The following is a 21986-nucleotide window of genomic DNA, read 5'->3' as shown; positions in this document are numbered from 1 at the left end:
CATATGTCATTCGATACAGGCCTCTCTATCGTGCTATGAGAGCAGATGGTGCCCAGAAGTTTGGTTGATTTTTCATTTCCTACATGCTCCACATTGGATTTTGTATTTTTGCGTGGGAAATCATTGACGGGCATTCTTCCGGCAATTGATATTTTCTCTGACCATGTGATGGGGGAACAAGTGAGATTTGATCGTGGGATCGTGATTCGATTTGGATTCACAGTTGCACTACCTTTCTAGAGTACTGGTTTTAGTATACTCTTCTGGGGCCTATTATGTTTACCATTTCGTCGCGATAATTGCATTGCATGAGTTAGTAAAGAATGGTCAGAAAGCTATATATAAATGATTATGTATTGTTCTCTCAAAAAAAAAAAAAAAAAAAAGAAGAAAGATAATACTCTTATTGATCGGTTGATAGTAAGCATTATGCATGTTGTTCGGCTCAAACAACTTTCTATTTATGCCTCTAAACCATTAGATCATGTTTTGACAAATTCATGATAGTACTCTTCTTGATCGACATGTTGATGGCGTGGAGCCAAAAATAATCAAAAAAATTATGGAGGCGACATGTGGACTTTTGGGTAAAATGACAAAATTACCCTCGAGGCACTCTGGGATTCCCACTTGCAAGCAGCGAACAATAACAGCTCAATCAAGGTCAAAGGTGACCTATATGGTATTTATTCAAAACATATTTCATCAATCATCATCAAATCCTCCCCACAAGGTAACTCCTAATTATTCTTTTCAAATTGGGATTAATTAGTAAATTAATTGATTAATTACCCAATTAATTAATTGACTTATTGCCAATTACCACCATAAGTGGCCGGTCCCCATTTCTCCAAATCGGGCCGGCCACACCCGTATAAATACCTCCACATTTCTCCAAAAACTTGAGTCGAATTCCCTTCTAAAATTCTCCCAATTTCTCCACACACTTTCTCCCTCAAATTCTAACTTTGGCATTGTAGGTGCTTCAACCAAAGTCCCCTCCCAGTCATCGTGGGCACGTGAGGCTCTTGGCCTTGACCTAAAGTGTTAATTGTTTTGCGTGTGCATTTTCGTCCAAGAAGAAGACGGCGGAAATTTGCATCCACAAATTGGTGCTTTCATTGAGAGTCTTGATTCACACGCTCGAATAAGACTCTCACATTCAAGGTTTTTTGTTTTCTTGTTCATTTGTAGATTTTTCTTATGTTCTTATTCTTGGAATTTTTGTTTATAAAAATTCTTTGATAAAACGTAAAAGAAAAGTACAATGACTAGAAATTCAGAAACCACAACAAACGGAACTTCCAACATTCAAGAATTTGGACCACGGTGATCTACGAGGCTCAACACAATTACGAGTGGAGCGGCACCACCCCCATAGAGCACCACCATGACAACCACCATGGTAGTAGCCACGACAACAACTCTCAGCAAGCCCACTATCAACTGTGAGCAAGTCATTTCGCAGCAGCAAGCCTAAGCCCGTGCCACAAGGCAGCTAGCCCATATTCAAGCCCACGGTGCTGCACTGGCAGCTGACGCCTAAGCAGCTCCAACAATTGGAGCAACCCAGCACTCGCGAGCCCAAGGCCAACGCGAGCCCAACAAGCTCCAAACCCAAGACCAAGACTCGCAGACCCAAGTTGCACCAAGGACAACTCAGCACCCCGCGTCACACCAAACCACACGGGCTTAAGCCCAAAGCGAGCCGGCCCAAGCCGCGACCTGGTGCGAGCCCAAGACGATCCCGAGCTGATTTCAGGCCTAACACGCATGCGCGCCACACATGGAACAGCCCACTCCCGTGGCCTTCCAAGCTACTCAAATTAATCCAATATCAGTTCAACTGTCCCGGCTTCAGATTTCTAGACCGACGATTAAACCGGGGGTATTTTCACCCTAAGTTTCTTCGGATTTGACCTATCTCGGCTCAAATTTCGAACCCAGAGTCAACTACACCTCAACTGCCTATGGAGAACCCTACCATCCAAGCCATTTCATCTCTCATGGCGAACAACACTTTTCCCGACAAGTCATAGAGTTGACAAACGCCCTCGTGCAGCAAACGGCCTTGGTGAATCAGCTTTTGCAATGTACCGAGATGCAGTGTGCCCCAGACGAGGTGTCCCGAAGCAAGACAAGGGCAGCTGACGAACCTCTCTAGTAGCATCCCAGCAAGCAGCCCCTCAACTAGCCACGATTCGGGCATTCTGGCAGTTTACACTCCCGCTTGGGTCCTTGGGATAGCATATACTCTTGTCTTAGAGCGCGGAGAAGCGTGCACTTCCTATCAAACCCACAAACGAGCATACATTCAGAGTTGAGCCCACACTCCAATTATCAACATAGACAACCTTCTAGGCTAAGTATTCATTCACAACTAGGCTCGCAATGAGCATTTTCCACCTCATATCGGAGTAGGCAACACGGCAGATGGAGAGAAGCAGTCACTCAATCCGACTCAAGTTCAACCGACAGCCTGCGAACAGCCCGTTCGCTTGCTAAGAACAGGTCATATGCACCACAACCGCGGTGTAGATGAGTCGAGCATAGAGAAGAGCGACATAAACCAACAGGGCACAACCGAGGGCAGCCGAACGTTCCACTGCCCCAGCAGAGGCAAATTCAATAAGAAGTTGAGAGGTTCCCGACTGAACGAATGCGCAATTTCTAACGCAACGAGACTACTAACGATGCACTTTGACGAGACATGACCAACATAAGCATATCACCATTCACGGATGAGATCGAACGAATAGATCCACCTCGCGAGTTTACTATGTCTCACTTCATTCTATATAAGGGAGACGAAGATCCGGATCGACATCTCAAGCACTACCGTAGTACCATGATCCTCTATAGGAACAACAATGCTTTTATGTGCAAAAAAAAAAATTTCACAACTCTGCAAAATGACATCTGACCATCTATTCAGCATGGTAAAAGGACAAAATTATGGAGGCAAACATAATCAAGAAAATTATGGAGGCGACACGTAGACTTTTGGGTTAAAAGGACAAAATTACCCTCGAGGCACATCGGGATTCCCACGCGCAAGCAGCAAACAATAACGACTCAATCAAGGTCAAAGGTGACCTATATGGTATTTATTCAAAACCTATTTCATCAATCATCATCAAATCCTCCCCACAAGGTAACTCCCAATTATTCTTTTCAAATTGGGATTAATTAGTAAAGTAAATTAATTGATTAATTACCCAATTAATTAATTAATTGTCTAATTAATTGATTAATTGTCTAATTAATTGATTTATTGTCTAATTAATTGATTTATTGCCAATTACCACCATAAGTGGCCGGTCCCCATTTCTCCAAATAAGGCCGACCAAATTCTCCAAATTTCTTCAAACATTTTCTCCCTCAAATTCTAACTTTGGCATCGAAGGTTCTTCAGCCAAAGTCCCCTCCCCCCTCATTCATCGTAGGCGTGTGAGGCTCTTGGCCTTAACCTAAGGTGTTAATTGCTTTGCAGGTGCATTTTCATTCATGAAGAAGAAGTCGGAAATTTGCATCCACAGATTGCGCAAACAATTTCCTATTTATGTCTCCAATCTTCTAAATCTCGTTCTGACAAACTCATGATAATACTTATATTAATCAGTTGATAGATAAACAATATGCATGCATTGTTCTGTAAGAATCAGTTTTTCGAAATCCACAAGCTTTTTTTTCTTTGTGCACACATCTTTTATTAAAGTGGCATATGAGGGAATGTTCTTGATTGTATCAATTAACGGTAGATTAATCTAAACTTTAGCCAATGTCTTCATGAAATTTGTTAACTGATTATTCTTTGGTTAGGCTCTATCCTTTCGGGATATGGCATTGGGGGCACATAAACATGTTCTGAATTTTCTACAGTTTCTACATCAGGTAATGCAGTTTTTTTCGGATCTATCCAATGCCTGGGCAGATTCTGCAGAAATTTCAGAATCTGTTTGTGGCTGCACAGGTGCTGACAGCAAATTTTCAGTACTATTTTCTGCATTTTCTGCATCTCGGTTGTCATAACTTTTACCATAACGCAATGTTCTGACAGCATTACAATCTACGTTTCCGCGTGGATTCGGGACAGTTTGGCTGTGAAATTTTCCTAGTTCTCTGCCCGAACACTGAAGTGCAATCTACCCCATTTGCTGCTATAAATCTTTCTGGTTGCTTGCATGTTCTGAATATTTTGATTGGTTGCATCAAAACTTGACCAAGTGTGTTCTATCAATTTCTCAATTGCGACCTCCTAAGATGCTTTAGCTGGTGTAGCAAGTTGCTGTAATAACTGTTGAAATTGTGGTTTAGTATGTTGGTCTTTATCCCACTTAAGGTTTAGGTGATCTCTTCATTCGATGTTGTAAAAATTTGAATACGGATCATTCCTAGGCCTCTAATAATTATCAAATGCATTATCTTGTTCCGTATACACGTCCCTATATGGGCAGCCTATGAAATCATGCGTTGTGATGCCACAAATGGTACAAGCTGTTGCAGTAAGCTGTTGGACCTCAACCTACTGCACATGTGTTGTCATTCTTTGTAAAAGCATATCAAATTTTGCATCAAAAGTTTCTAACTTTTTCTCCATCTTTTCTATTTGTGGAGATCCACTAAACATCTCAAAAACACCCCTAGTCTGAGGTAGATCAATCGCCCATTGTTGAGATTATGTTGCCATTTTCTCAAATAATTGATACGCTTGCAGAGCATGTTTGTCTGAATACGTTCCTCCATAAGAAGCATTTACAAAAGTCTTAGTTGCCAAATTTAGCCCTCTGTAAAATAAATTCATTTGAGTGTCACCATTAATGCCTGAATGCAGACATTTCCGGAGCAAATCTTTGTAACGTTCCCATGCTTCATGAATTGCTTCATTAGGTTTCTGGGAAAATGTTAAATTTGTGTACTCATATCAAGCATCTTTGATGTTGGGTAATACTTGCTTAAAAACGCGAGTTAGGCCCACGAAGTAATGCTTCCGGATGGAAGTGTAAGTAACCATCTCATTGCCTCATCCTTCAAAGTGTAAGGAAAATGTATAAGTTTGATAAATTCGGCTGAAAATCCTTTTACCAAGATATTTCTGCATCCCATCAAAAATTCAGTAAGATGCATGTTAGGATCATCAGTTGATAAACCATGAAAAGAAGGTAAAATCTCCAACATGTGATGCCAAATTTCAAATGTGGACCCTTCCTCAACTTCAGAATAACTAATGCAACTAGGTACCTCGGTGGCATGAGCTACCAATGGCTCCTTCAACGATTATCCTGTTGTTGGTAGAACAAAAGCCATAGCCTCTTCGCTTTCCAAAAACCCAATAAACAGATTATGCAAAATTATTCCCTGCCGTGAGGGTTCCCACTGCAGATTCTGCTCCTTACTATTCGTTCAAGTTCTGGATCAAAATTTGTCAATTGCTACTTTTGTGATCTGGTACAGACCATGCAGTGCTCACAATCTGCAGAAATTAAAAAAAAAACGAAAATTAATGTTTTTTATAAATATATACGGGAATAATTAATTGAGAATATGATAAACAAAAATCTATTTAAAATCAATCTCTGGCAGGGGCGTCAATTTCTTGATATGTTTTTTACCACATGCACATAAATGGTTAAAAACACCTAAAATACTTGAAAAAGAAACAAGATTATCATAGTATAGTTGGCTCAAGTAAGGTCGTTCTCCATAGTGGTTAATTTAAATAAATTTACGCAAACCAAATCTCAACTAGTTAATTTAAATAAATTTACACAAACCAAATCTCAACTAATTATTAAGAACAAAGTTTTGGAAAAAGGTGATTTAGTGACCTAACTTAAGAAAAATGAATTCAAGTAAAAGGTTAACTAAAATCTGCAATTTCAAAGAAAGAGAAAGAAACAATTTTTTAGAATTCAAAGTGATAAAGCACTAGGGTTCCGCCGTCACCTTAACAATCCTATGTAGTTCTTCCAATTACTTATGAATTACACATGCATATTTTGAAGATTAGGTTTTCCTAATATATATCCTACTTGGAACCTCCAACATATAACGTATATCTAACATGCAACCCGTCCATGGTGTCCAGATAGAATGTGAACATGTAAGACTCATTAAGTTTTGTGAAAACCTTTTGAAAAACCATATAACCCTTAAGACGTGTCGTCCATCCTAAGAAGTTACATATATTAACCACAAGAAGCCTTAGTCAATTTCAGGGACAACCCTCCAGAAGGCTACGAACCCATCTAAGATCATCTTGGGCTCCAAAAACTGCAATTAAGCCCAAAAATGTCACTTTCCAACAACGCACACTGCTTCTTTATTTAATCACCAGAAAATAATCGCTTGGTAAAAATTACTGAAATTTTGATATGAACAAGCTAAGGAACACACGAACATCCTCCAATTTGAATTACTCCAAAATTCGTCCGTTTGATCACGTTTCGCTCCAGAGGAAGTCAAATGTCCTATGTTGAAAATATAAAGCAAAGTATCAACATTCTACCAAAATAATTATCAAATTATACTAAGAACAGGGTAAAATATATAAATATGAAATCAACTCATCACCAATCCTTCTATATTCTGCAATCTCATGTGCACACAATTGATGAGTTTGGCAAATGGTATAAGTGTTAGTCGAGAGCTATTAGGGGGCGTTTGTTTCACCTCTTTAGGAGGGACTGGACTGGACTGGACTGGACTGGACTACAGTCCCATGTTTGATAGGTGCTGGGACTAAGTTAAGTGGGACTAAAGGGGACTCGTGTGGACTAAAAGCCTCCCCAAACCACAGGACTTGCTAAGACCTGCTTCTTCCTCCTCCTTACGAGCCCATCTGTGAGTTCTGGGCTTCTTCCTCTGCTCCTATGTTTTCACAAACGCCAAGAGCCACCATCATTCCCCCTCGCCAATTCTGCATTCCCCTCTTCCTCTCTCCTCGCTTTCTTCTCTTTCTGCTCTACCGAGATCCGAGCTCGGCTCGAACTCGACCGCGTTTCAATTCGAACCTCCGAGATCATGCGGTGCAAAATCCATTGCAGGAAGAAGCTGCGATCGCAGTTTTGGATCTAATGGTTTCAGTGTGAGTCTGCGACTCTGTGTAGGTGTGGAGGAATTGTCGTTGCTTTTATAGACTTGGAGGTCTCTTAGCCTCATTGGTTAATCTTGTTATTCTTAATTGTTTTTGGCAGTTAATCAGAAAAAAAGAGGAAAGGGAAGGAGAGTGTGGGACAGAGAGAACGAGGAAGAAAAGGATGGAGGCTTCCAGAGAGAGAAGGAGAGTATTATTAGAAAGAAAGAAAAAATGATAGAATTATTAATATAATATTATTAGATATGAATTAAAAAATATAAAATATTGTAGTTTGTTATTATCCTTCTTTTTAGTCCGATACTGCACCAAACGCTTCACTAAATTAGTCTAGCTTAGTCTAGTCTAAGCCAGTCCAGCTTAGTCCATGAAGCTAATCTAGTCCGAGATAATCCGGTGCAACAAACGCACCCTTAAGGTTTTAGCCATAATGAGCGTAGGATAAACAAAGGGTGATGCTAGGGTCTAATTATTGTGTGTGAATTTATTGATAAATTTGAGTTTTATTATTAATTTCATTTTGTACTTAATAGTAATTACGCAATAGGGTAAAATAGACAACTAACATTTAAAATTTAAGTTGAGTATAGTAAGAAATTATATGGGTTCAAATAAAATTTCACTAGTCCATTCATCTGATTGATAGATAAGCATCATGCATGTTGTTGGCCTAAATAACTTTCTATACGTCTCCTTGCTTTCTAACTACTTGTGATATATTTCTTTGAAATCAGGATAGCAAGCGAAAAGGAAATCCATATAGGCCATAGCTAATCAAGCTGATAACGAAACGTTCCTGCCAAGATTTTCTTCGATCAATGATCATGACGTCCTTGCTTACCTTTTTCTTTACAAAAATCTTATCTGGAGGAGCTCTATATATATTGCCTTAGGTCGGCAAATATGTTAAATCCAATGATGAAACTTCAAGCCAACAACTCCCACTAGCGTAGTAAAAAATGTGGAAGAATAGTATGCACGAAAGTTGAAAGAGTGGTGTTATCCGCACATTTATATTTACCTCTCATACATTTTCTTAATTTTAAATTATCAGGTTGAATGAATCGAAAAATATCAAAAAATAAAAGTTTACAAAAAATGTGAAAAATAAAAATAAAAATAAATGTATAAATAGCACCACCAAAATTGAAATGGGAAACAAACATAGGTTTTGTCGTATCTGTAAACGCGTGGAAGAAAATATGCAGAACACTTGGGCACAGAAAAATCCGCATACTTTTAACCTTTTGATCATGCTAATTAAGCTTGGACCAAATTAAGGTCATGTCAAATCTAAATTCATTAAAAAACAAAGGCAATTACCGCTTTTCTTCTTACATTTTTAGCCTTTTCTTATCTAAACAAATAAATGGTGCATGCATGAATCACGATTATTAATAGTTGTCATGAATGGTTTGAATCATATTATTACTATCTGATTGTGAGTCCATCTTCTTTTCTTATTATATATTAGCATATGGGCACACATAAAGTGTGTGAGAAAATTTTTTATTTTTGTTTTTGAAATAGAAGGAGAGAGGAAGAGAGTGATAGAGAATGTGGGAGAGGGAAGGCTTTTTTTTTTTTTTAAATTAAAGATATGTTATGATTACATGTAGGTGAGGCTTTGAAAAAAAAAACAGCAAAATTTGGTTGTGTGAAACTACATTTATGTCCCATATTTCTTATTCAAATTTTTTTTTAATTAGAGGGTTAAACTAGTAATTTTATAGGATTTTGGTTAACAATGAGTATTTTATCAATTAGTAGAGATAATATCGTTTGTTTAAAAAAAAAATTTATCATGTACTACATCATTATTAATTAAAAAATATATCACATAACTCAAGTGAAAATAGCAATTTTATCTTTAAAAGTAAATGATTATTTTCAAATATGAACTTTTTTTAAGTCAAAGTGACCATCATTTATTAGTATCTAGATAATAAAAAATAAAATGCTGCTAAATAAATTAAATATATGATGCTTTTCTTGCCAAAAAAAAAATAATATACACTAATTTTTAGACATTTTAATTCACAAGGTAATATACAAAGAAAAATATAGTGAAAATTACATAAAAAAATTAAAGCTAAATACGGAATGTAATAGCTGACTTGGACATGAATAAAAAAACTGAATTAGTTTATTATCTTAGTGAAGGTTTTAGTTTGGGAGCTTTATATATAGAGACAAAAACATAAAAACAACTAAAGTCCAGCTAAAAAACATGGAGACAATGTTTTAAAATATCAGTTATACCCCTAAGGCTGGCTGTTAATAGAACCCAACTCTCACAACTTCAACAAAATTAATATGTGTCATAAGCTCAACTCATCCTTACCTATTTTTGCAGAATCAATTTTGAAACTATATACAGAATCAGTTCAACCCGCCCTCGACCATTTTGACAGAATCAGTTCAATCAGTCCTAGACCAATTTTTGCATAATCAATTCAACCCGTCTTCGACAATTTTTGCAGAATCAGTTCAATCTGTCCTCAACCATTTCTGCAGAATTAGTTCAACCTGTCCTCAACAATTTTTGCAGAATCAGTTCAATCAGTCTTCGACCATTGTTGCAGATCAATTCAACCCGTCATCAATCATTTTTGTAGGATTAGTTTAACCCATCTTTGACCATTTTTGCAGAATCAGTTTCAAATACATGTAGAATAAGTTTTGTATACTTTTTTAGTAGAATTAGTTTATAACAACATAATACCGACATGATTTGGAGAGTGAACAATATCAAGGGGAGAGTTCATTGCTTCCCATTGTGATTCTATCAAACTTAAGGTACATTGTGATGCAAAAAAGAAAACAAGGTGTCTCGAAAAGACAGGGGATAGAAACATGGGAATCGCTCAACTAGGGGCAACAGAACTCACTTGACGTTGCTAATTGTGGATTCGCTTACACGACCAAGTCAAATGCTTGATTTTAGAAGAAGAAACAACTTCAATTGCACAAAGCAAATAATATTTTAATTCATTCAAGTCTGCCAAATTGTTGTATTACATCATAATTTAAAGCAAAGATAAAGGAAGCATATATGAATTACAACTTCCTAAAAGCGTCTCACTATATTCTAAATGGACTTAACAAATTTATAAGTAATTAAAAGTGCATTGTCATTATTATTCCAATTCCAATGCATGTGAGCAATTTCTAAGGTGTATGCTTGCTCCCGCATCATTATACCTTTCTCGAAGAAAATTCGTCCTCGAATTTCATTTGGTCTTCCAAGATCTTTCGGATGCCCAACCAATGTTTCCCATAGTAGAGATTTTAGTAAGATAATCACAATTCGTACAACATTCCAAAGAGCACAAAATTCATAATACATTTTCTATTTCCATCGTGTATAGACTGATCCCCTTTTTCTTCCAAAAGAATTGTGATGCATATAGGCTTCCAAACTTATTGCTTCTGGGAGACTGTAAATACTCATGAACGAGAAAATAAAATAGGAAAATAGAGTCTAATCCTTGAATAAGATTAACTTTTGATGAATACCCGGTATAAGATTAAGAATTGAATTTAGTCCTTTGATCCGGTTTACATGTCATCATACATATTCCATGTCATATTTACCCATTTTACATTGATTTTATGGTTTTCTTTCTTCCAATTATATCCTTGTGAACAATAATTGATTTTATGAGGAATGTTGCAAAATTTATTACTCATTTGAAATCCAAATGTTTGCATTTAATTTAGTACTCATTTGAGAAATGTTGCAGAATTTGATATAAGGTGATGATCCTCTCTCTCTCGATCTCTCTCTCCCTCTCCCTCCCTCCCTCCTACCTGACAGCCACCCATAGTGCTCCATGGTGAATCGGTGATCACCACTCCTCTCCATGGCATCGGCCAAAGGCTCACATTATCTCCATCAGAAACACTCTCTTTCAGTCTCCGAAATAAAAACTTGGACTTTATGAATTTTGATTTTGCATCTTCTAGTTTGAATTGCCTCAAAAAATTCTATTAATCTGAATGGAACTTTCCATTTGGTGATTGTTATACCTAAATATATGAAGCCTTTTTTCCATTTGGTTTTCCATTTCACAACAATAGTGATCTCAACAAGAAGCATTTCAGTACATTTATATGCTTCGGTACACATACTTCGATGCACATCTTTGATGCACATACTTCGGTACACATACTTCGATACATATATTTAGGTACAATCATTTTATAATTATTTGGTATATACTCATGACTTTGCAACTTGCATAATGATAGACCATGGATTTTGCATTTTTTTTCTTAACGTTTCACTAATATTTTTTTGTTATGGTTTTCCATTCAACTGCATTTATTAATAAAGGAAGTCAAGGATGATGGCGAAAAATCTGAATCAAATCAATAAATCAAAATTTTTAGTTTGACAAAAAAAATCAAGTATTTAGGTCATCTCAAACCGAAGGGTCCAGAGGGCCAGAGGGCCGAAAATAGCCCTAAAACCGTCTCCAACCGAGGGCTAGGCCAGAGGGCTCTGGAATCTGGGAGGGCCCCACGGGATCGGAGAGGGCTGGAGGGCTGGCTGCTTTCAGCCAGCCAGCCAGCCCCGGGCTGGCTTATTTTTTTTTTATTGTTTTCTATTGCTGTCGGTTAAAACCGACAGCATTAAAGAGGTTTTATTTTTTTTTTAATAGTTCTACTATTAGTGTCGGTTATAACCGACACTAATAGTTTGAATGTTTTTTAATATAACGGCTAGTAGCCGTTGTATTATTAGGCTTTTTTTTTTTTTAATGAATTTAAACTTTTTTTTTCCCTTTTTTTTTCCTTTTCATATTAATCAAATTTTGTTTCATATTTTTTTTCAATTCTATTTTACAAAATTTGTTTCAATTTTTTTTTAAATTCTATTTTTTTTCCTATAACTTCTATTTTACAAAATTTGATTCATATTTTTTTTTCTATAACTTCTATTTCACAAAATTTGTTTCATAATTTTTTTCAATTCTATTTTTTTCCTAGGCCATTTATACAACATTAAATTAAATTAAGTAACATGAAACAACATTAAACAATATGAAATAACATTAAATAACATTAACCAACATACAAATTATACAACATAAAAAAACATTTAACAACATGAAACTAGTGTAGTTTTTAAATAATAAATTATGTTTGGCCCTATGGCCCTTTGGCCCTCGGTTGGAGACGGTTTTTTGTGACAGGGCTAAAACGAGCCATTTGGCCATCTGGCCCTCGGTTGGAGACGGAGGCAAATATGGCCCTGTACTGTTCATTAAAATATTAATATCTTGGGGAATCTTGGAGGGCCAGAGGGCTCAAACGAGCCCTCTGGCCAGCCCTCGGTTGGAGATAGCCTTAATATGGGCATTTTAGGAATGAAAAAAAACGTATTTAAGTATCTAATAACAATTAATTATGAATTTAAATATAAATGCTGATGTGGATATCTAGTCAAAGGACTATAATTAAAATTTGATCTTACATTAGATTTTAATTGAATTCCAATCTTATCAAAGGATTAAAATTCAATTGTTTCAAAAGAAAACTCCAATAATGAGCAAAAGGTAGTTCCTTCTCCAAGCATTTTCTCTTAACCAAAGCACGATCAATGAATACATCCCAAATATAATCATGAAAACAGAATGCAAGAGACTTCACATTCTTTATAAGTTGTCCACATCGTTGTTCAACCCATGAACTCTTACCTGCGTCTTCATTGGCAGTCAACAAAAATTGGGGAAGAATCCCAATATGGAGAACAAATGACCTCAAGCTGCTTACAACAATCTTGATTAGCCACCTTAATCACATACTTGTAATAATCATTTTTCTCGTCAAAGATTGGTGTAGAACTCCAATCAACAAAGTTCTCATTGACTTCTTCGTCGTCATCAACGTACTTGTCATAAATTGGTGGGGAATTCCAATCGACTGAGCTAGGCTCTTCAACCAATTGATTTTCAAACGGATGGAAAATCTCATCCATGATCTTCATACGCAACGGAAAACCTGTTCTGATGCCACTTGATGTAGAAAAGACCCAGGGGAGTCTCGGGGAGACGGGGACCTGGGAATCACTCAACCAGGGGCAAGGGAATCACTCATGTCGCTAATTGTGGAATCGCTCAACACAACCAAGTCTCACACTTGATTTTAAGGAGGAGATAACTCACACTCTTCAAATGCACAAGGCAAATAAACTATTTTTCATTAATCATGTCTACCCAAAGGCTTCTAATACATCAATATTTAAAGGAACTAAAAATAAAGAAACATAAATAGACTACAACTTCCTAAGAAACTCTCTAAAACTGACTTAACAAGTTCATGTGTCATTAAAAATAAATTACAATGCCTTTATTATTTGAATTCCAATGCCAACGAGAAGTTTTCAATTTGTTTTTTTTTTTAAGCCTTGGCTCTCACATCATTCTCCCATTCTCGAAGAAAACTCGTCTTTGAGTTTCATTCGATCTTCCTCAATCTTTGGGATGAACTTGCAGATTCTTCCACAACAACCACAATAATAAAATGACATTCACAGTGATCAAAGTGTTCCAAGCCAAAAAATATTCATGGAAACACCATTTCCCCATTCTTTCAAATGTTGTAGGCCCTAGTTCCTTCTTCTCGTTAGAATGTTTTCTGTGATAGATCTATAAATCCAACCTAGCTCTAAACCCCATTCAGTTTTGTCTTCATAACCACAACTTACCACATGAGTGGCCTCTTTAAGGATCACTGCTGGGCTTGAGGAATGAGGGACACCGCCTTGTTCCATCCATGTTGAAGTCACAAAAATTGTAAACTGTCTGAAATTCTTTTCAAAATTCATTTGGTAAATCAGTAGCACTTTGCCATCATCCATTTCTTGTAGGTTTGAAGCATCTCCATTTGCATCAAGCTTGGAGTACTTTGAAAGATTCTTGTAGCATCCAAAAGACGAATAGTAGTCACAGCTTACCATCTGACGCATGGAGGCTTGCTGCCATCCTCATTAACTTCATTCACAAAATGATATTGACTTCGTCTTCATCAACGTACTCATCGTAAATTGGTGGTAAATTCCAATCGACAAAACTAATTTCTTCGATAGTGTGCTCTTCAAACAGATTGTAAATCATAGCTATAGCCTCCAACTGCAGCGGAAAACCTACTCTGGTGCCATTTGACGCAAGAGAAGAGTCTCAAGGGATGATAACCTGGGAATCGCTCAACCAGGGACAACAGAACTCGCTCGACATTGCTAATCATGGATTCGCTCACACGACCAAGCCAAACGCTTGATTTTAGAAGGAGAAACAACTCACTTCAATTGCACAAAACAAATAATATTTTAATTCATTCAAGTTTGCCAAATTGTTGTATTACATCATAATATAAAGCAAAGATAAAGGAAGCGTAAATGAATTACAACTTCTTAAAAGACTCACCATATTCTAAATGGAGTTAAAAAAATTTCTAAGTAATTAAAAGTGCACTGTCATTATTATTCCAATTTCAATGCATGTGAGCAATTTCTAAGGTGTATGCTTGCTCCCGCATCACATTGGATCTTTTTTCTTGAAAGTAACTATAAACTCACGTGAATTGTGTCATTTTCCCCGTTATTAGAGCAAGTGGTCGAAGATTTTTTTTTTTCCTACTAAGGCTCTTCAACCACTTAAGGTGCCTTATAAAGAGGGAAATGATTTCAACTTGTGTATGCATATATCATTCCTTCCATGAAGAATAACGGTTTCTCTATTATGAAATGAAGATGTGAAGAACCTATACATCAAATTTTAAAATTCAATCAATTCAACAATAAAAAAAATAAATAAATAAATAAAACCTTGAAGATGCAGAACTATCTTAAAAAACACCGCAACACTTTAGAAGTGTGGATAAAAATGTCCCAAAAAACTGTCTACTTGCGTATCATTCGATCAAGTCAAAACCAAATAAAATATGAAATGTTTCTTCGAATACTTGCTACTCCCTTGAAATCCCTCTCCTTTGGAGCACGCTCTCAAGATATATACAATAACACAAGCACATCTTTGCCCTCCTCATCATTAACTACCATAACGAGAATTTTATCATTAATCCCCAAAATGTATGCAGTTTGACGAAAGTGCAGAGCAAATTCTTGGTCGTGTCCTATGTTTTCTTTAATCTATCTTACTTATGCAAGATTTTCATTATAAACTGGGAAGCAATTGTCGACAAAAATTCTTGCTCACCCAAAAGATTCATAAAATAATAACTACAAAATGAAGCAATTTGATATGGGTCTTTGTATTTTCAGATTTGGGATGAGGCTTTTGTTGCCAAACAATCATCTAAAATAAACTAACACATCCCAACCGAAGTGTGTCTTCCCTCCTTAGTCATTTCTTTGATATTAGCCTTTGGGGCCTCGTTTGGCAGCTCGGACTGTACTGACTATTTCTGTCGGATAGGATAAATAGCCACCGGATAGTACTGACTAAATTAGTCGGGCGTTTGGTGCAGTATCGGATTAATGACCGTATTATTTATACTGTGTTTAGTTTTATACCGGATAGGCTAAATCAAACTTAAAATTAAATTAAACTTATAAAAATAAAAATAAAATCTGAAACCATCCCTTCTTCTTCCCTGTTCTCTCCGCCGAACCCCTCAAACGCCCTCCTTCTCTCTCCCTTCTTCTTCCCCGCCTGCCTACACATTTGGTGAGCAACCATGAGTCATCAGATCCACATCAACCCAAATCAAGATGCAACAAACGAAACAAACTAACGATTTGTTGACAAGGTTACCTCCTGCACTGCAGCATCGCAAGTGGAATGGACTGGCGGCGGTTTGACAGAGAGAAGGAGAGTAGTTTGTTGGCGTTTTGAGAAGAGAGGTTTCCCAGACACCATGCCGGGCAAGAGAGTGCATGCTTCTTTGCAAGACCCAGTTGCAGGGGAGGACGACGACGGCGACGGGGAGGACGACGATGGTGAGAGAAGGTGACGGGGGGGGGGAGGACAACGACGCCTAGAGAGAGAGAGAGAGAGAGAGAGAGAGAGAAGGCCGAGAGAAGGCGAGAGAGAGAGAGGGCCGACTAATAATCCGGGCCTTTTGGTTGGTTTTATTAGTCCGGTGTATACCGTACTAAATAAGCACACCGGTTAATTTAATCCGGCGCTTATTTAGTACGAGTGAACGCCAAACACCCGCGTCCGTATAATTAGTCCTATCCGATCCTCTATCCGATCTGCCAAACAGGGCCTGGAGGTTTAAGATAACTAGACACACAAAGAGAGAAAGATAGGACATATAGAAAAATTAAGGCACTGAGAATGTGCGAGTCTCTCTGGGTTAGGCATATATGCTTAAAATGCCAGAAAACCAATTAACGAATCTATTTTTCGAATGACTCTATGTCTTTGTCTTGTACTTTAGAAAAATATGGTTATTAGATATAAGGGTATTTTTGTAACTTAAACTCCAGAGAAAAAAAAGGGAATAATGTCATCTTTCACATGTATAAAACTTTTGTCTCTCTTTGTAATGTTTAAAAAGTATTGTCTCAATATAAAATTAAGTAATTAAAGTGTATCTACGTGTAATTTTTCCTTTTAGTTTACAAGCGATGTTTTTCAAGGACTGAAATGTAGTTTTCTAATTATTTGATGCTAATGATTTCTACATTTCCTTCTTTTGTTATGGTCTTTTGTTAAACAAATCAACCGATAAAAACAATGAAACTGAATGTAGCAAAGGAGTATAAAAAGTATGAAAATCATTTTTTTTAAGAGAAATTAGGTTCACATCCTTTTTTTTACTACTCCATTGATTAAAATCCTATTCATTTTCAATTTTTGATCAAGGTCCTTGGTATTAATAACATCATTAATTATTTGAATAATAAAATATTTTTATTTTTAAATATATTCCTTTAGTGTTAAAAATGTTACAAATAGTATATTTATATTTATGGCTAAATTTTTATCATATATTTACCTATTTTTAATTTGTACCAATTTTTCTTTCATTTTTAATTTGTACACATATATTAGTTTCTTTTTGTACCCATCTTTTTAAAAAAAAAATATTTTTGTTTGTAACCATGTGCATACCATCACGTGACATTGTATATTTTATCAATGATAGAAAAATTACATATGGTATATTTATTATTTATGCCTAAACTTTGTATCATTTATTTATATTTTTAATTTATACCCACTTTTAATTTGCAAATTTTTTTTAAATTTGTAGTATTTTCTTTTTAGTTTTATTTTGTACCCATGTATTAATTTTTTTTAGCGCCTATATTTTTTAAAAATTCATTTGTACTCATAATTTTTTAATATTTTATTTGTACCCTAATTTATTTATAATGTACCCATTCTTCTTTATTAATGTACCGCTTTATTATATGTGAAATGTACTAATTTTTTTTGTAAAATGTACCAATTTTTTTAACACTATGGATATATTCTTTTGCCATTAATTATTTCTTATTTTTACATAGTTTTTATCCATTTATTCAATCAAAATATTTGAATTTTTTATTATAACCGTTTCTAATAGTATTATAATGAGGGATTTTAAATTTATAGGATTATAAATCTCATAAAGTATCTCAAAACTATAAAAATATAAATATTAATTGTAATATAATGAGGTGTACAAAGTTTGATCAAACTTTGAATATCATTAAGGTTTTAGTCAAAGAATGTTAAGGATTAGGGACAGCATCCAAAGTATCTCTTTTTTTTATTTAATTATAACATAAGAAGATGAAAACATATCAGTTTAACTCAATTCAATCTTAATCGTAAATTCATCTTCCCAAATCCTAATGATATTAGGATTCTTAATTCTGATAAAATTTCTGGGGTACAAGTAAGAGATGATTTTTCATAGGCACGGTGAGAGAAGCGTCAGCTGATTCTTCCATGTCCAAATCTTCCACCTTCATCCCATTAGGCAATTTCCAATCAAACCAGTAGAGAAGATTTGCAAGTCCAAACTGTAGTGTCGTTGTCGCCATGTATATCCCTGGACACATTCTTCGACCAGCTCCAAATGGCAAATATTCATAATGTTGTCCTTTAAAATCAACCGAGCTTCCATCAAACCTTTCTGGGAAAAACTCTTCTGGGTCGTTCCAAATCTTAGGGTCTCGTGCGATTGCCCCTTCATTCACAAGGATGAGTGTTTTGGGGTCCACATCATAGCCTTGGATTTTGAAGTGGGACATGGCTTCTCTTGGAAGAATCATTGGAGCTGGAGGATGCAGTCTTAGAGTTTCTTTAATTATCTTCTTTAGGTATTCAAGCTGCTCCGTATCACTTTCACTGACTAATCCTTTGTTTCCAATGCAATTTCTGACTTCTTGTTGCGCTTTCTTCATCACTCTAGGGTTCTTAACTATCTCTGCCATTGCCCACCACATTGTAATTGCACCAGTGTCTATTCCACCTAAAAATAAGTTCTGATTCACAAAAGATTTTTCAATGTGATTGGTATACGGAGTGGTACACCATGTATTACTATACAAATTGTGGAATATGTGTACTGAAAAGTTAATAATTTAAAAAAATAAAATTTTTCACCACTTCTATAAAAAACATGAAGTATCACTTGTGCTCCCATCACAATGAAATTTTTTTCCTGATTCACAAGTCTCGTAGTCAGCAACATAAAAGGGTATGCGTTTGAAAAAATTAGTAATTAAAAAATGTTGTTTAAAGTGATAAACACAACTTATTTTTATTAAATAGCATTGATATTGTCTTTTCTTTTAAAATAACTCAATATTGTCGGTGACTGATAAATAGCAGTTTTTATGAAAATTACTACAAAAAAAATTAATCATTCATTGGTCTGAATGAGTTTAATAATTACCATGAGGACAGCCTTGACGCTAGCATGACCAAGTTGTGCAACTCCAACCACGCCAGTTTGCTCCTTCAATGTTCTAAGCAACACATCAATTATGTCTTCATGTTCTTGTTTCCTCCCAGGCGTCAAATGATCATCAACGAGCTGCTGAAAAAACACATCCAACTCACTCGTAATCCGATCAAACTTCTTTTGCACACCAGTAACCCTGTCGGTAATCCACCCGATCCATGCCGGAAAGTACTCGGCTCCCGACATGCCTCCTAGCATGGTTTCGATGTCGTGAATGATCTTGTGAATAGCCTTACCGCTCTTGTAATTGCTGCTCTGCAAGCTCGTCCCAAACCCTACTCTAAACAGTATGCTTGCAACTAGGGCAAACAACATTTCGCTGACATCGACGGGAGCGACAGAGGATGAAGAGTGATCAGAGATTGATTTTACCATTTTAGCCACTTCTTCTTCACGGATTGACCGGTAAGACTGGACCCTTTTCACGCTGAAAAACTCGACCACGCATATTTTTCTAATCTCTCTCCAGTAGTCGCTGTAAGGTGAAAATGCCACGTCGAGATAGTTGTACGTGAGCCGACGGGACCCGGCGTAGGTGGGTCGGCTGCAGCAGTGGAGGTCATTGGTTTTGAAGACGTCTTTGGCGGCTTCGGCGGATGAGACTACGACGGTGGGGATGCGGCCGAGGTGGAGGAGCATGACGGGCCCGTATTTTTGGGAGAGTTGGAGGAGGGATCGGTGGGGTGCTGAGCCGAGTTGGTGTAAGTTGCCTATGAGGGGGAGCTTGGGAGGGCTTGGTGGAAGGTGCTTTTGCTTATTTTGTGGGGTTTTATTGACATGTTGCTTCTTTTTAAGCAGAAGAAGTAGAGGGATAAGTAGGAGAAGTAGAGGCCAGAAGATTTGGGGGGTCATGGTAGCCATTGTTGGAGCTTTCTATCAATGATATAATTTTTCTGAGGTCTTCGTCTATATATAAGAAGAGCTAGAGATTTCGAAAGGGGAGTCAAAATCCTAAAGGGGATGCATCATGTGTATGCCTTTCAATGCATATGAATATTTTAATCACATTATTGGCTATTATAGTAATTAATTGTAGAAAAGGAATTAGCTATCCAGGCCGCTGGAGAAAATAAAAAAAAATTATAACACTAGATATATTTCTGTTTTTTATTCTAACCCATCACAGTTGGAGAAGCATTACTGTCTACCTTTAGCCTTTAGGCCCTCTTTTCTTTTATTTTTGAGCTTTTATATTGGATCACTTCATGTTAAAATTCTGGAATTTGAAGCCTGGAATCTTGGCTAGTTTTTTTGGATAAAAAAATAATAAGTTTGTAAATTTGACAAAGCAACCAAATTCTTGCAAGCTTACCATGTTGCTGGTGCTTGTGGGTTTTAAGATGCTTCAAATTCTATAAAACTAATCTAAATTCCCATATGTTGTGTTGTACAAGAAATTTTTCATTGCAACCAGAACATGAGTGTTACACCACATGTTTTTATATAAGTAGTGAAATTTTTTATTTTTGAAGTTATTAACTTTTTAACACACATATCGCATCGTTTGTATAGTGACACGTGGTGTATCACCCCGTATTCCGGTCACACTGAAAAATCTCTCATGTTGTACAAGAAGAGGAGAAAAAGAAAAGGAAAAAGACGGGAGGAAGAGAATGCAGGAACATAGAAGAAGGGAGAGGGAGGGGGAAGATGAAAATGTAGGAAATTAATGTTAGAAAGTTAAAAAAGGAAGGTAAATGCTAGGGAGATTATGTTTTTAGACGTGACTGTTGATGATTGATTTCTTTCTTTAATGGTTTACAAAAGAAAGAGGAAATTATAGCAATGATCCCTCAACTTTAATCTTGTTTGTACCATACTTGACCAATCCCGAAACTACCGAGCACCGGCCAACGCTATACTGTCAAGGACCCAGAAGAGTTCCCCTCCGACCAGGAGGCCAATCACTACTCGACACGTGTCAAGATTAGAAGCCAATCAGAGCGCAGCACGTGTCGACATCAAGAACCAATCACAACATGACACATGTCAATGTGACAAAGCTACAAGTTTTTCTATAAATAGGGGTCATTCCCCCACAATATGGCCTAATGCCATTTTGTGTTAAATCATTCACAAGAACTCACTAAATTGAGAGCTTGATCCTTTGTACTTGTGTAAGCCCTTCACTACTAATAAGAACTCCTCTACTCCGTGGACGTAGCCAATCTGGGTGAACCACGTACATCCTGTGTTTGCTTCTCTGTCTCTATTCATTTACGTACTTATCCTCACTAGTGACTGAAGCAACCAAGCAACCAAGCGAAGGTCACAAAACCCTGACACTTTATGTTGTACCAAAGTCTTCGCTGATTTTGTGCATCAACATTTGGCGCCGTCTGTGGGAAACGACACTTATTCCTACTCTCTTCAGCTGTGTCAAGCTGGTTTCTATCATTCGTACACTTTCTTTTGATCAGGCATCCCTCTCCAGCATGGGAAGCGAAGGAAGCCATAGCACACAGAATGACACCCCCCTTGCACATAGTGCGAAACAACGAAAGAAGGAAGGAAAACGAGTTCTTCTTCAAGCTAAAGTCGATGAGTTGGAAGCTCAGAACAACAAGATAGCAATGAGGAATGAGGTCCTCCAGGAGCAATATGAGAAGCTCTTCGAGACACTCCACGAAGCTAGGCAAGCTCAGACACGCGAGCTTGTTGCCCCCGTGGAAGTCAACCATCAACTGGGTGCCCTCCAACATGGAGGGTCACATGCATTCGACATAGATATCCCTGATAGGGAACAGATTACCCCTCGACTTGATAATCAACATGAGGCTTCTCTTAACCCAGTTGCTTCGACCCGAACCATGAGAAGTGGAGGGAGACACCTCTTTGCTGAAGGGGCAAAAGGATCGAAAGCCGTCTTTCGCGATTGTCGGGATTTCCTGAAGCAACGTCGAGAGAATTCCATCCATATAAGCTCAAAGATTAATGACCCAAGGATTTCTGA

At 36.9% G+C, this 21986-nt stretch overlaps 1 protein-coding gene and 1 long non-coding RNA gene across 3 annotated transcripts; both read right to left on the bottom strand.

Moving 5' to 3' along the window:
- Positions 1–4401: 4401 nt before the first annotated feature.
- LOC126606508 (uncharacterized) lies at positions 4402–7262 on the bottom strand. 2 transcript variants are annotated; one of them, XR_007617230.1, is made up of 4 exons: positions 6673–7262; positions 6131–6470; positions 5242–5473; positions 4402–5095 (listed from the first exon to the last, which is right to left on the bottom strand). It is a non-coding gene; the product is annotated as an uncharacterized LOC126606508 (long non-coding RNA). The 2 variants fall into 2 exon arrangements; XR_007617229.1 differs by having other exon boundaries at positions 6131–7257.
- Positions 7263–17900: 10638 nt separating this feature from the next.
- LOC126606620 (cytochrome P450 71B37-like) lies at positions 17901–20016 on the bottom strand. Its single transcript, XM_050274001.1, has 2 exons — positions 18965–20016; positions 17901–18551 (listed from the first exon to the last, which is right to left on the bottom strand). Exons 1-2 carry the CDS (start codon positions 19892–19894, stop codon positions 17931–17933), a joined length of 1551 nt encoding a protein of 516 aa, XP_050129958.1. The 5' UTR covers positions 19895–20016; the 3' UTR covers positions 17901–17930.
- Between the last annotated feature and the right edge of the window lie 1970 nt (positions 20017–21986).

The sequence above is a fragment of the Malus sylvestris genome, chromosome 16 (assembly GCF_916048215.2).
Source record: "Malus sylvestris chromosome 16, drMalSylv7.2, whole genome shotgun sequence".
Classification (NCBI taxonomy): domain Eukaryota; kingdom Viridiplantae; phylum Streptophyta; class Magnoliopsida; order Rosales; family Rosaceae; genus Malus; species Malus sylvestris.
The sequence above is the reverse complement of the archived record's forward strand: the minus strand, read 5'-3'. Positions and strand labels throughout refer to the sequence as shown.